At 34.6% G+C, this 16825-nt stretch overlaps 1 protein-coding gene across 1 annotated transcript in view; it reads left to right on the plus strand.

The window, feature by feature from the left end:
• The window catches only part of LOC116884322 (contactin-6), a 204385-nt gene that overhangs the window by 138097 nt on the left and 49463 nt on the right, over positions 1-16825 (plus strand). Inside the window, exon 10 of the mRNA XM_032885455.1 lies at positions 9958-10085. Coding sequence (XP_032741346.1) covers positions 9958-10085 — 128 coding nt within the window. The remainder of the gene's footprint in view (positions 1-9957; positions 10086-16825) is intronic.

Consider the following 16825-nt stretch of genomic DNA (forward strand, 5'->3'; position numbering starts at 1 on the left):
TTCTTTCAGGCAGACCTTAGATATGATCACAAATATGGAAACTCTTCTTATCTAACCTTTTCTTTTCAACAGCCAAGTGGTCTTCTAAGGCATGTTTCATTGGGTTAGTTTAGACCTCCTTTCCATCTGATGTGTTAAGTGGGTGTTAAATCATGTTTTCTTAACATTTTATGGAATGCAGCCTAGAAACACACTCTTTGGCATGCCACTGGGATAAAGACACATCATGATACAAAATTATTATGTTATTTAGCAGTTGCTGTTGTCTCTCATCTCTTAATTTATGTCTTGATTCAAGCATCTGGGTTTGTGTTCTGTGTCAGACACTACAAAGCTGTTCCTTAAATTATATCAGTATATTAAATACAAAGATAAATTTGAATGGATTCTGAAATCTGGATGTCCAGTGCTTTGATGTTCCCTTGGACTTAGAAACACAGAAGCAACGACTTAACCTTGAATCTTTTCACTGTCCAAATATATATATATATATATAATTTATGTATTATATATGTTACAATGTATATTATATAAAATTATATATTAATTACAAGGTAAAATTAAATATTAGATATAGACAGAATCATCTTTATTCTTATTTTAAATGTATTGGAGTCAATTTCTTACCTCTAGGTTTAACTTCTCATTCATTAAAGACTTTGTATTGTGTCTTTAAAGATCCTGAATCGGTTTTTGAATATTCCGTTCATTAGAAATATATCCTCATCGTTTTAATCTGTACATAATATGATTTTTCTTCTCTGTTGAGGGAGAGATTACAAAAAATAAATGAACCCGGTCACACAGTCCTATAATTCTGGCTCAAGAGCCTGAGGTAACAGAAAGTTGTATTCACAGTCAGCCTGAACTGCACAATAAGCTTAAAGCCAGCCTGAGTTACACTATGTGTTCAAAGGATTAAGTGAGAGTCTGTCTCAACGTTTTGGTTAAAAAATATTGGAAAAGGAGAGATAGAGAAAATGGATATAGCTTTGGTATATTCTTAGCACAGTATGCTAAGTATCCCCTAGGATCATGCTCTGCCCCATATCTTAAAGAAGCCTGGGAACGTTGTTGTTGTCGTTTTTGGTTTGTTGTTCTTTCTTCAATGAACTGTAGGAAAAAAAAAAACCCTGCTTCTTGAACAAAGGTAGATTTCGCATCCCTTCTCTTAACAATGCTTCTTTTAATAAATTTTTTTTTCATTTTGGTTTCCCTTCCCAACTTCTCCATCTCCTTCATTATTCAGTAAATTCAGTCATATATGCTGAATATAACTCTATGTACTGTCTGTGACAAAGCCATCTATCTGTAGCTAGAACAGACACACACACCTCAAAACAACAACAAAATACTAGAAATAGTATCACACTACTTTTGGTGATCCAGTTAAATATTAAGGCATCACCAATTATGGTTTATACTATAGTCATTTAAAAGATTTGTAGGCTATAAACATAGTTTAGGGGTATAAGTGCTTATTACTTTTTCAAAGGACCAGAATCTATTCCTAGCACACACACTGGGTTAATTACAGTAATTCTAACTCCAGTGTGATTTATGGGCTTACACACATGCCCCAAAACGCAGGCACCCACAAACTTAAAAATAATTAAATACATATTTTAGAAATATTTTGTAATGTATTGTGTCATATATAAACAGCATACAATACAGACTGAGTAAATTCTTTTGTCTCACATTTTCTGCTACCATCTATAAACATACAAATTATTCAGCATGTTGAGGGCTAGCTCGGTTTGTAGAGTACTTGTTTACATCAAGACCTAGTATTGATTCACATCCTGAAATAAACCACGACTAATGAAGGACAGGTAATTATGTAATTAGGAGGCAAAGTAGAGATGGAATGATTATCAGTTCATCGACATCCTCACATACATAGAAAGTGTAAGCACCCAAATAAGATGCTGGCCCATTGTTTAAATAGGCATGTTATGGATGACTATTACTAATATTTATTTGTTTATTTATTTATTTATTTATTTATATCCCAAACACTGTTCCCCTCCCAGTCAACCCACACACATTGCTTCTGCTTCCAGCCCCTTCCTCCCTGGGTATCACTCCACCTTGGAACATTAAAAATGTTTTCCAACTTCATTATTATATTGAATTAATTAATAATATCAATAAATAAATATTCTTGGCCTTTAATGATAAAGATTATTGTAGATAGAAAATACATAGTTTTGAAATATCTGATAATTTTTCACCTTATAAAATTCATTTAAATATAGAAATGGAGCTACCATGTACTTTTAATTATTACTTTCATGACACACAATCCCACACACACAAACACACACATGCATGGACACACGACATAAAATACACATATCATAAACATACTATGCTTTCATGTGTAGATGCCATATATACATCCAGACTATACATACTACACAAACTGTGTAGTATGAAGTAAATACTATGCACAAATATTACACACACTATAGAGCACACACAAATACACATCATGCACACATACTACACAAACATGCCAAACATACAATCTATGCAGATACTCATTTGTATGTGCCTGATTCATCTTTCTGTATTTATCAAATCACCTCTACTACAGCTACCCCTCCTAGTACAGTACCAAGGCTTAAGAAGTTATGAGAATGTAGATGACTTACATTATATATTCAATATCAATACTACTTTTTAAAAATATTTTAGATTTGGAGTTGAATTCCTAGGCCAAAATTATCCCACCAGTGTGGATGCTTGATTATGTTTTTAATCTTTCTCTGTATGTCATTCGTTTAAAACCAGCAACATTGATGAATATTAAAAACCATTAATAAAGTGATTTAAACTTACCCTGACCAGTTGTCTTTTGATAGTTGGCTGAGGGAAAACAGCTGGATTCTGTATACAAAGGAAAGGAAATGGAACTCATCTGCCTGGTCTTGCTTTTGCTCCTGAGATCATATTATATAGACCTGTAACAGACAGAGGAGTTTAGAAAACACGAGAGACGAAAATACTGCTGAAACATTGGGGATTAAAGGAGGAATAGGTTTAGATAAGCAGAGTGGAGAACAAAACTTTGGCATATGAGGGGAGGAGATTTCATCTGGCTATTCTGAGAAGAAAAATGGATTTTCATCTGGCTCTTCTTTAAAAATAAAAGCTAAAATACTTTTATAAATTATAAACACAAACTTTCCTTATGGGACTTTCTAGAAGACTCTCTACGTTATAGAAAAGTGTGTGTGTGTGTGTGTGTGTGTGCCTGTGTGTGTGTGTGTGTGTGCCTGTGTGTGTGTCTCTGTCTGTGCCTTTGTGTTTGTGTCTGTGTCTATGTCTGTGCCTGTGTATCTGTGTGTATGTGTGTGTGTTTGTGTCTGTGCCTGTGTGTCTATATGTGTGTGTGTGTCTCTGTGTATGTGTGTGTGTCTGTGTATGTATGTGTGTGTCTCTGCCTCTGTGTGTGTGTGTGTTTATGTGTGTATGTCTGTGTCTGTGCCTGTCTGTGTCTATGTCTGTACCTGTGTGTGTGTGTGTCTGTGTCTATGCCTGTGTGTCCATGTGTGTGTGTCTATGTCTATGCCTGTGTGTTGTGTGTCTGTGTCTGTGCCTTTCTGTATGTGTCTATATGTCTGTATATGTATGTGTATGTCTGTGCCTCTGTGTGTGTGTGTCTGTGTATTGTGTGTGTGTGTGTATGTCTGTTTATGTACATATATAGTGAGTTTTTTCTAAATTATAAAACAATGAAAGAGAGATAAACAAAATATTCATTCATAAATGTTCCTTAATTTTCCAGCATGCATCTCTTTGTGTAAATACTTGTTAAGGTAGTGAGTATACTGTGCCACGTAGGAAATGACCTACATCCTTCAGTTTTCCTAGGCCCAATTCAATCGCATTTTTGAGACAGCATTGCAATTTAACTAGATCTGACTTTAAATTTTATTCACATTTTTGTACATGGATTATCCCATGAGAATATAAACTGGGCTCTAATTAATTAATTAATTAATTAATTCCATCTGAAATTTAAGCCTGGCCAGAGGTTCTTGATAATCACTCTGTTCTCCTGTTGTTAGCGTCATTTAAAGTTACTGACATGAGCACTGGAAAAAGAAAATATTTATTTGATTTACACATGTGTGTGCCTTATTATTTACTTTTCAGTCAGTCAGCAAGCCAGACATTTTGTAGCATAGAAGTGATGAATTCTTGAAAGGAAGGTGATTAAATGGCAATGTGTTTAGCATAGATATTACACCATACCTTAACTGTAATGATCAGGTGGAAAAACATTGAAATGCAATATCAATATTTGATGTAAAATGGGTTCCAGGGGATATTTTACTCTGAGCCTGAATTGTGAAGAGTAAAAATTTATACAGAGTTTTCTGCTTCTCATCTAACTCATTTCATTCCAATCTATTTTACATTTTCCAGATATCAGTAAAATTAGACAGTCAATTAAAATTTCATGGTCTACACTATTACCTTCAGACAGGACCAGAAGCGATACTCTAGTTAATAATCTCACTATAAAAATAGCAATATTGCTCTAGTTTCAGCAATAAGAATTTATAATTGCTCAATGTCCTAATTTCTTTTATTTTAAAAATTTTAGCTATCGCTAACCTTCTGTGTCCTTACATTTTGATAGGCTATCACCAAAAAAAAGAATATATCTCATTTTCACCTTAGGTTAAAATCTATTTATAAAGGTTTTTTTTTCTCTCTCTGTAAGAGCATTGTACATTTCTTACATGTTAATACATTTTACTTAATAAAAGAAATGTGTTATTCAGTGTTTATATAGTTTATCATATGCATAGATACAATATTTAGTTTAAGAAAACAGAATACAAAAAGACTGTACAGCTCTGAGAATTTGATGTCCATGTTTTAGATAAAAGATCCCTAGTCCTTTATTTGATGTGCTATTGTGCCTTCAAACTATGTTATTTACAATAACCAATTGGGACAAAGACTAAGGGTTGGGAATCAGGCTGATGGACATTACAGTTTTTCTTTGCTTTACCTGCTTATATTATTCCTTCATGACAGAAAGTAGAAATTTTGGACGCTCAGCAACTCGGTAATATCTGACTTTAGCATTAGCCTCATAATGTCTCTTTGTTATGTAGTTCCTACAAACCACAGTGAAACCTACCATGTATCATTTGGCTGTCGAGCAAGCTCTGCTGTACTTAACTCCTATCTTATGCACCAATTATGAAATGAAATGAAGTGAATAATTTGATACAAAAAATACTAGATGTTCCCCTTTCTGTCAGCCTGATGGCCTTGTTACATCTATATATGTGAAAGTCATTAATGTCACGTGGTCTTTCAACATTTCATATAAGCATCATAATGTGTAACTGATTTAAATAAAAGAGCACTTAGACTTAAATGGTATTAAATATTTTTACTTAATTAAGTGAAGAGTTGAGTATCCCAATTAAATCTGTACTTGGGAATAAAGCGGTAAGGGGAAGATGCAAATGCACAGACATGGATCAAGTGACAAAACTTATTGACACCAAAACAAAAGACAGTTGAAGAACAGGCAATGAGAGATGAGTTTAGACAGACAGCACACTGCTGGATTCAGATCGACAAAGATTTTAAGAGCGTGAGCACCAGCTACAGCCAAACGATGTCTCTGTACAGTAGTTTTAATTATGGCACAAAGCAAAAGCCCAAGTAATAAGGTGAGTACTGAACTGAATAAGAATGGGAGGAATAGCTAACATGTAATAAATCCAATTTTATAACAACTCTATTTTAAACGGCCAAACAAAAATATCATGAAGTTAGAGAGTAGAGTGAGGGGTGTAAATCACTGCTGGAATCATCATCTTGGCATTGCACTCCTTTCAACTCCTGTATCCTTTCCTCCAAGTCCGCCCAGGTCACCATAGGATTTTTTGCCTTAATGTTTGAAAAGCATACACACACACACACACACACACACACACACACACACACACACACACACACAAATGCACGCACACGCACTTGCACACACATTTCCAAGTATTACTTATCGAAGGGCACATACTGCATTATTTCTCTAGTAAGTGAATTATGAAAATGTGCAATCACAGAGAGTTAGAGTGGAAGAGTAATAACCTGTACCTGCAGAAAAGTGTAGGGAGGGGAAAGGTCAGAGGGCACTCAGTGAGCATAGTGTTGCTGTTTGACAGGTATACCCTGTTGTTTTCTAACATAACGAGGAAGGTGAATAAAATCAACAGTAATGTATTATGTATCTCAAAATAATTAGAGAGATAAACTTGAATCTATTTATCATAAAAAATGATAAATTTTTATGGTGGTTGCTATGTTAATTGCCACGAATGAATTGTTACTCAGTGCATCTGTGAATCTAACTTCCACATTTTCCCTTAGAAATCTGTTCAAACATTATGTGACAATCAAAAATATTTACTTAAAAGCTTCAGATATACTGTATTGATAGCTTTGTTAAAATAGAATTGGGATATATTTGTTCTCTTTTCGGTTGTGTTCTTCAAGGACTTAAGGAAGTGTTTGCATACTTAGAGATGAGTGTGACTGCATTAACCTTAAAAGCCCACTGAAATCTAGTCAGAGTCAGAGACAGTGTTAAATTTTCTAATGTATTAATGTCATTCAATCTGCATGACTGAGACAGGCAATATTAATGTTCTTCTTCTACACTAAAAAGATCTGGACATTTGAGGCATCAACCATCTCCTGTCATCTAAATATTAAATATAGGGTCTTAAATTAAGTCATAGTCCATTTGACCCTCAAGGCCATACTTTTTACCACATTGATAATAACAACAATGACACAAAAGAAAAATAATCCTTAGCTCAGTATGGCCATCACTGTTAACTCTAGTGATGTTCAAAATTCTTTCCTAACAGAGGGATGTCATATTAAGTTCATGCTAAAATTTGAGGAAAGCTGGGACTGAGGAGATAAAGATCAGTCAGGAAAGTTTTTGCTGTACATGTCTAAGGACTTGGTTTCAGTTCTATACCCAGACCGCATGAAAACCTGGGAAATAGCACTAGTAACTGTAATTCCATCAAGAGTAAGGGACAAGAGGACCTTGGAGTCCACAGGGAAGCCAGCAGAGCTGACATAGCAAATTGCAGTTTTAGTGAGAGATTTTGACTCCAACACTAAGGTTGATCTCTACTGAGAAACTGCATCAGAGCTGTGGGTGGGGCTGGTAGGAAAGCTTAGAAATTAGAAAATTGCACATATATGTACATACAACATCTTCTATCACATTTCAGAAAACAGAGGGAGTATCTGAAAGTCAGATTAAGAAAAATCTAATAAATCTCATTCTATACAAATAAGATTATGCATGCGTGTGAATATGAATCTAGTTAATGTTGCTGTTAGTAATTGCATCTTTTGTAAACTATATTTTAGAAACTGAAACTGAATGAATATTTAGGAAAAGTTGAGTATTCCATGTTCAAAAGAAATAATGTGATGAGGATTTTGACTATATGTAGTTCACTGGTCACTTTGCTTTCTTACGTATTTTCTCCACATATATTCCAGACTGTTAAGGGTAGAGTTGACATCAACTGTGAGCTCTGAACTTGACTTGTGTTGAAATTCAATGAGTATTACTTTTACGTAATTCTTGGAGATGCTATGCTGACTCATTTACACTTAATAGCTTATGTTTTCTTTAGATTTGACCAACAATTATTATTATGAAAAATAACACACTCAGTATTCAACAGGCTTTATTTCTTGAATCAGTAGTGTAATGCCAAACAATGTGCTTCAAAAATAAACCTCCATCAAACACTGGAATAATAATCAAAGAATAATAATCAGTTTTAACATTACTCCACTCTTTGTTACTTATTTAAAATTATTTTGAGTTGTTGTAAACCTTCCCATAATTCCATGTTGTTCACATTTCCACTCCTGTAATCTCTAATGTATCATTAAGTATGAAATTGCAAAGAATAGTCATTCACATTATTATTCTTTTATTTTCTCCTTTGTAATTGTAGTTACTTGCTGACTATTCATTCAGATTTCATCTTTAATACCAGAATGATCTTTCTGAGTTTTTCCAGGTAGTTAAATTTATATCTATAGTGTCTGCACTTTGTTCTTTACCTTCTAAGGAAGCCTAAATGCAGTATAGGTAGAAAACTTTAAAATCCTTCACTCATGTGTTGCATTCAACCCTCCTGTTAAATGTCTGTGCAAATATTCCAGAACAAGGAGAGTAAAATATCAATCTTCGTGTTTTTCTGTAAGCATTGCCAAAATCATGAAGTAAATATTTCATAAGTTCACAGTTTTGCCCAATCTATACATATCAGTTATTCACTGTAGCTCTGCTAGGGTTAGAAACATTTAAATTTTTATTCTTGTTGTTGTATTTAAGGAATATTTGCTTATTGTAAGGTAGAAGTAGCATGATGCTTCTAATCACATAAAATACTTTGTTGCCCAATATTAAATTATTTTAGGCCTTGGAAAAATTAATATCTTTCCTAGAATTAGAGAATGCAGATTCTTGCTTATTATCATGAGTTCTAATTAAGTCAAGAAAAGGCCTGCATCTTGTATAATAGAATAACTTTGTAATTGTGTCAATAATGTACTATTATAATTCTTAAGATGAATCAGGATTTATTGACCAAGATTCTTCATAAATCACAAATACAATGCACATCTGCTCTGGGAGAATACTGTACTATCATAAACTGCATGGCCTAAAACCTGCTAAATCCTTCTGTGCTCACTGACAGAAATTTGGAATTCTTCCTCAGTAGTTAACCCAGCATCAGACTCCGGTTTCACATAAATTCTAACTGGCTGATATTCACTATGGTTCAAATTGGGTAATTAATTATATTAGCTCCATTTTGTGTTATACATATATTAGAAACAATGATCTGCTTGCACTTCTACAAATAACATTTTGTTATTTTTAATAGTTATAACATGCATGCAAATAGGCTTGCCAAACATCCTTTGTCATTAACTATAGTCATTAATATTAGTTTGTTGCCACATTCTTTAGTAGAATTCTGAATACCAATTAGTAGTTTTAAAACCATGTTTTTGAAATATTGCTAAGGAAAATTGCATGCCAGGGCAATGCAAACATACATTTGGAAAAATGTTTTATTTGCTCCCATTTTTGTCTTTTTAATTAAAATATTCATGATGAGGTAAGGAAGAACATGCATGTGTTTTCTCTATTTACTTTAAAATTATGATGTTTGCTTAGACAATTTCTTTATGTCAGGGAAAACGTAATGCAGACCATTCTGTGAAAGACTGGATTGCATTAGCTGCTCCTCTTTTGTGTACGATACACTGTAAGAATATTTAATTTCCAGTGCTACATGAAAAATCCATGTTTTTATTTCCTTCTGCTACATTTTTATAATGATGTGCTACACAATAAGTGAAGCTCTTGCACACAGAGCCATATAGATGGTTCTTCCAACTTTCTAGGAGAGGTAAAGATTCTCATGGTTCACATTTGTTCAGTCATTAAAGGGGCTATATAAGACGTCGTTTGTGAGTGCACTAATAAAGATGCTAAGTCTGGCCTCCACTTTCCCAAATCCAAGTTCATTTTTCAAAAGAGAGCTGACCATTTCAAATGTATAACAAATATCTACATTTCTTATTCATTCATTGACCCAGTGTTAGAACATCGAAGACTCAGTCATTTAATTTTTAAGATACACTGAAATAAACAGTAATCATTTAAGTGATAGAATAATTAATCTGTGTCAACACAAAATCTTATGCCTTTTTTAAACTAATGTGTAGATTTAAGATGTTTCTAATTAAGAGCATGATAATAAAATGGATATTATCATATATGCATGATTTAAATATTATTTGTAAATACTTATGATTTGTTCAATTCGAATAGCCTTTCATTGAATATTTTCTTTCCAGAGTTTTTTTCTTGGAGGATGGTAGCCTTAAGATATGCAATGTTACCAGATCAGATGCTGGATCTTATACTTGCGTAGCCACAAATCAATTTGGCAATGGGAAAAGCAGTGGTAGTCTCATCGTAAAAGGTAATTTGTTATCCTGAGGAATTTGTTTTGGATATTACCATCACCCAAGTGTATTTTGACGTTGGGTAACATATTGTATTGTGAAATATTTAATTCAACCTTTATTTAAGAGTTCTGCTACCATAATTCATTAATTGATATCCTATTTAGGAGCACAATTCTTTGGTAAATGTGAATCCTTTGGCAGTATGTGACTTTGCACACATTTAATACCTGCTGTGCAATATTAAAATTTACCCATGTGCCTTAGTGTTTGGAGCTGGGTAAAGGTCCCAGGTAGATCCTTTCTTGGTTACTTGCCTCTCAGGTGCCTTTGTTTTGTATGAACATTTTCCTTGTGTATTACTTAATTTTCTTCTTTCTTTATTTGGAATTCACTTTATTTGTTTCCAATTGCTGCCACAATGAATTACCACAAATTTAGTGGCTTACTATCACGCAAATTTCTTTTCCTGAGATTCTGGAGGTTTGAAGTTTGAAATGGCTTCACTGGGTAAAAGGTAAAGTAACAGCAGTCTGGTTCCTCTGGAGGCTGGAGGGGGTGAATGTGTTCCCTTACTTTTTAGGCTTTTAGAACCTTCTTTCTTTGAATTGTGGCTCCCTTTTGTATCTTCACTGCTGGCACTGTAGTGTCTTCAAATCTTTCTAACTTCTGTTTCCATTGTCCTTATGCTACTGTGGGCTACCTGCCTCCCTCCTTAAGGACTCTTGTAATTATCTTGAGGTTCCATTTCTGAGACCCTTAACATCATTTCACTTGCAAAACACATTTAAATGTTAAAGGTCACATATTTACAATGCCTAGGGATTAGGTTAGGACAAACTTTGGTGCTTTCTTCAAGTTGCCATAATCTTGACAATGGGGAGAATGAACAAAAGAAAACAGGCTGATTTTTGGGAGACTAGACAGGAAGATGCTTTGAGGCCAGCAAGAAAGATGCCGGTGATCAGGCCTGGAGAGAGGGAGGGAAATGGATGTAGGACATGTTTCAGAGGGAGGGAATCTTGACCTTGGGTCTGTCTGGGCTCAGTAAAGAAGAACCATATACCCGTGGTTTGAGCAAGTATTTCTCCTATAGGGTCAGATTTTGGAATATTTGGTCCCAGGTGGCAGTGCGACTTGGGAGGTTTAGGAGGCACAGCCTGACTGGAGAAAGTGTGTCACTGGGAGCAGGCTCTGACAGACTATAGCTGGACTATGCTTCAGTTTCTTCTTTCTGATGCATTTTGTGATAAAATATGTGATCTCTTTGCTTTCTGCTCCTGTTGCTATGTCTGCAACTTGTTGCCATGTTTCCTTGCTAAGATGGACTCATCCTTCAGCAACCAACTGCTTTCTATAAGATACTTTGGGTCCTGATTTGGTAGCACAGCAAGAAGTCAATGCCAAGAGTGTTGTTGTGAAGAACCTGGCCAAGTTCTTTTGTGTATAAATATGGGAGACTTTGAAACTTTGGACTAGAAAAGCAGTTTAATGCTGTAAGTCAAACTTAATGGGCCATCCTGGCAGGACCCTGGAAAATCACGGTACTGAGAGCAAAGTGGATAGTAGAGGTCTCAGGTTTCAGAAGGAAGCACTGACTTTTATAACAATGGGCCAAAGCCATTTTTGTGATAGTTTGACAAAGAATCTAGCTGCCTTCTACTTTTGTCCTAAGAACTTGGCTGAGGTTAAAGTAAAAAGCAATAGAATAACTTCTTTAATGGAGAAACTTCAAGATTGAATAATGTGGAGTCTATGGTATGACTACTTTTATTTAGTGTTTTTAATTGTTTTTTTTCTTTATTTACATTTCAAATGTTATCATCTTTCTCAGTTTTCCCTCTAGAAACCGCTATCCCATCCCCCCTTCCACTGGCTTTATGAGGTGCTCCCCCACACACTCCCTCACCCCCTCCTCCATGTCCTGGCATTACTCAACATTGGGGCATCTAGCATTCACAGGAATAAGAGCCTCTCCTCCAACTGATGCCCCACAAGGCTATCCTCTTGAGTGATGGGTCGGTCCATGTGTTCTCTATAGTTGGTGGTTTAGTCCCTGAGAGCTATGGGGTATCTGGTTGGTTGGTATTGTTGTTCTTCCTATGGGGTTACAAACCCCCTCAGCTAAATCAGCCCTTTCTCTAACTCTTCTATTGGGGACCCCATTCTCAGTCTAATGGTTAACTGCAAACATACACTTCTGTATTTGTCAGGCAATGACAGAGCTTCTCAGGTGACAGCGATATCAGGCTCCTGTCAGCAAGTACTACTTGGCATCCACAATATTTTCTGGGTTTGGTGACTGTATATGGGATAAATCCTTAGGTGGGGCAGTCTCTGGATGACCTTTACTTCAGTGTGTACTCTACTTTTTGTCTCCATATTTCTTCCTTTGAGTATTTTGTTGCCCCTGCTAAGAAGGACTGAAACATCCACACTTTGTTTTTTTTTCTTCTTGAGTTTGATATGGTCTGCGTTTTGTATATTGGGAATTAGCTTTTGGGCTAATATCCACTTATCAGTGAAAGCATGCCATGTATATTCTTTTGTGATTTGTTTACCTCACTCAGGATGATATTTTCTATTTCCATCCATTTGCCCAAGAATTTTATGAAGTCATTGGTTTTTATATCTAAATAGTACTCTATTGTGTAAATGTGCCACATTTTCTGTATCAATTCCTCTGTTGAAAAACATCTGTTTTCTTTCCAGCTTTTGGCTGTTATAAATAAGGCTGCTAAGAACAGAGTGGAGCATGTGTCCTTTTTATATATAGGAGCATCTTTGGGTATATGCCCAGGAGTGGAATAGCTGTCCAATTTACCGAAAAAACTGTCAGACTGATTTCCAAGATGGTTGTACCAGCTGGCAATTCCACCAGCAATGGAGGAGTGTTCCTCTTTCTCCACATCCTCCTCAGCATCTGCTGTCATCTGAGTTTTTGGTCTTAGCCATTCTGACTGGAATGACATAGAATCTCAGGGTTTTTTGATTTGCATTTCCCTGATGACTAAGCATGTTGAACATTTCTTTAGGTGCTTCACAGCCATTTGATATTCATTTGAGAATTCTTTGTTTAGCTCTGTACCCTATTTTTAATTGGGTTATTTTATTCTCTGGAGTCTGACTACTTGAGCTCTTTGTATATATTGGATATTAGCCGTCTGTGCAGTATAAGATTGATAAAGGTATTTTCCTAATCTGTTGGTTGCCGTTTGTCCTGTTGAAATTGTCCTTTGCAATTTCAGAAGCTTTACAGAAGCTTTACAATTTTATGAGGTCTCATTTGTCAATTTTTTATCTTAGTACACAAGCCACTGGCGTTCTGTTCAGGAAATTTTCCCTTATGCCCATGTGTTCAAGGGTCTTCACCACTTTCTCTTCTATTAGTTTCAGTGTATCTGGTTTCATGTGGAGGTCCTTGATCACTTGGACACGAGTTTTGTACAAGGAGATAAGAATGGGTCAATTTACATTATTTTCCATGCTGAAATCCCATTCAACCATCACCATTTTTTTTTGAAAAAGCTGTCTTTTTTTCCCAGTGGATGGTTTTAGCTCCTTTGTCAAAGATCAAGTGACCATAGGTATATGGGTTCCTTTCTGGATCTTCAATTCTATTCCTTTGATCTACATGCCTATCTGTGCACCAATACCTTACAGTTTTTATCACTATAGCTCTGTAATATAGTTTGAGGTCTTTTGAAGTGATAAAATACCAGGACTGAGATAACTTGATGAGAGTGCTTGAAGTATTTGAAAATCCTTGAAGGGAGTATTTTCTTGTTTTTAGGGAAATAAGAGTACCTCCCCATCATAGTATGGAGCAAGATAATAAATAGGCAGGCATAGTCGTGGACAGCAGCTGAAACTTGACATCCCAGAGAACACATTGAGAATATATCAAGAATTTTGTAACCTCAAATCTCTCACCCAATGACAAAACTCCTTCATCATGGCCATATCTCCTAATCCTTCATAAAGAGTTTTGCCATGTTAGGACCATAGTGGCCATTATCATTCCAGTCACCAATTTATAACCTATTTGTTTTTTTTAAACAATTTGTATATTACAAAAGAAACAGTGTTTGTCAACCCATGTTAGTAAGCAGATCTTTTTAAGAGAGAAAAGAACAAATTTATATTGTCCAAAGAAGCCATCCATTATTTCTGTCCCAGAAAATAGATAAGCTCATATATTTAGGGAAGATAAAAACTTACATATTCGACCGTTAAGACTTTTAAGCTAACATCAACTCAAATGTACCTGTATTTATCACCAAGGGACATAATTAGTATCAGTATTATCTATTTTCTACTTTTGCTACTTCATTATATTTAATGTCAACTCAAAAAATAATATGCTTAGGAGAAGCCATGTCACAACTATCATTTCTGCCTCCTGGATGGTAAAAATGACTGTCCTACTCAAGCTCTGTGTGCAGATAATTAAGCCCAAATGATTCGATTCTACAATCTTGTTTTCCCATATTTTCTGTTCTAAAAAATAAATATATTTAAGAAAAACTGGTTAATAACTAACTTCAACTATCATTTAAAATAACTCACAGGGAATAAAAACTCATCTTTATCCTTGTAAGGATATTTCTGCCAACTTGTCTCAAGTGTGCAACATTATGTCAACAATTGTCAGAGATACTCTGAGAAAATGTAACTGATAAGAATTGATGTGTCAAAAATCCCACCATTGTTGGACATTTTGCAAAAATAAAAAGAAGTTATATTATATTGTCATAAGTTTCTAAGACAGAGATGGACTTTGTGTATCAAGACATATGTCATGGTTTCCTTGAATAACATGATTTTTCTGCAACAATATGTTCAGTGTTTCTATGGAGAAAAGTGCTTCATGTTAGAGCGAAAAAACATGTCCTGGAAGAGAAATATCTGAGATTCATTGAATTAATTTCAATTAAGATAGTATAGAAAGTATATTTTCATTGAATGAAAACAGGTTGTACTTGCACTATAGTTGGTGTTAGACTTTAGGGAAACTCATTAGTAAACAAATAGGAAGTAGGAAATATTTCAGCAGTAGTAATGTGTTCTATGAGGATCAATTTATGGGGAGTATTGAGGAATTAAACTTGTTGACATTCCAATATATTATATCTCGCCTGATGATTGTGCTAGTAAAAGTCTTGCACCTTTTCATTCCTATGTCTGAGGAAAGAAAATACTATTGCATAGATTTAACTGAATGAAAGAAAGGCTTCTTTAAAGACCTTTCAAACCTTTAGTTTTATGATTATTTCTGCACAGTAATAATCAGGGAAATAAAAGGAAAGGTGACTCACTTAGAAATATCTGGAATTTGGTGATCACAGTGATATATTTGAGTAACTAATTTTGTTTTTTGTTATGGAGGATTGATTATAGTTTCTTGTAATGGGAATAAATTATCTATATTTAAGAACATTTCTAACTGCCCACCACAATCCACAAACACTTTATTTACAAAATAAAAAATGACTAGACAAAAGTATTTTAAGTTTTTTGTTTGTACAAAAAACAAGAGTTGCCTTCTTATTTACTACTTCTATATGTTTATTTTTTTAAAGTTTTTGAGGATTTCATAAATAAGTAATAGTCTATTTGCATTATTTGCACCACTCCAACTCCAACTGTGTCCTACAATCTTACTAGAATTCATGACTTCTCTTATAAATATCATTCTTATATATAACCTACAGAGTCTAGTTAATGTGGATTGTATGTTCATGTGTTTAGGGCAGACTAATAAGTGTAACTAAATAAAATATTGAGGACATACTCTGAAGTATACTGACTAATTCTCCCTTCTCAGTAGCCATTGATTACATATAGCTCTCCAGCAGTGGGATCTGTCCCTACATGTGGTATGTTGACTCCTGTTGTCAACATGCAAGTCTTGTTTAGGAAAACATATTGTTGAGGTTTCATGAGTGTAGCTTCCACCTGATGTCTAGAAGATATTATCTTCCAACAGGAGTGTGGGTTCTATCACTAATAACTTTGATCCAAGTAGTTCGCTTTGACCTTAATGGACCCTGGCTTCCTCTTACACATCCGTCTTCTTACAGATTATCAAATTCACTGACTCATTATGTTGATAGTTTGGACCCTGAATATTCTTTAAGTACAGTAGAACATGTAGGGCAAGAGGAATTTATGTTTTAATCTAATATGAAATCCAAGTCTTAGAACACTAATAGAAGTTCCTGTGTCCACTGTGGAGAGGTTGAGCAAGAGTTTAATCTCCTGAAACTCTGTCTATAGTGATGCTTTTGCTCTAGATTACTTTCTCTACAATGTGACATTTTGAACAATTCAGAATCCTAGCTTCTTAAAATAATTTACAGCAAATATTATGTTAAAAATGATGATTTATTAAAATACTTTCATTTTTCCAATCTTTGGGTTTATATTTACTGATTCCTAATACATATGAATTGCATAAGAGGAAAATAGGACTCTATAGAAAATTGGATAATTTTGTGAAGGAAATCCACTGTCCTAGAGTTTATGACAGCACTGGAGGGTGACTGACTTGAAGAAAACTTGCCAATGTTAACATGGCTGATGTCAATATATGTGGTTGTCGAGTTATTTGTATTTATTTGTGCATAACCATAAAAATCAAATTTGTTAATTTTTTAATCTTCAGAAAATGCACACTTCTTACTTTAAGGGATTTTGAAGTCTTTTTTTGTTTTTTATCATTGACAAATATCCTTTAAACCATGAACTTACAGAT

Source organism: Rattus rattus, chromosome 15, assembly GCF_011064425.1.
Source record: "Rattus rattus isolate New Zealand chromosome 15, Rrattus_CSIRO_v1, whole genome shotgun sequence".
Taxonomy (NCBI): Eukaryota; Metazoa; Chordata; class Mammalia; order Rodentia; family Muridae; genus Rattus; species Rattus rattus.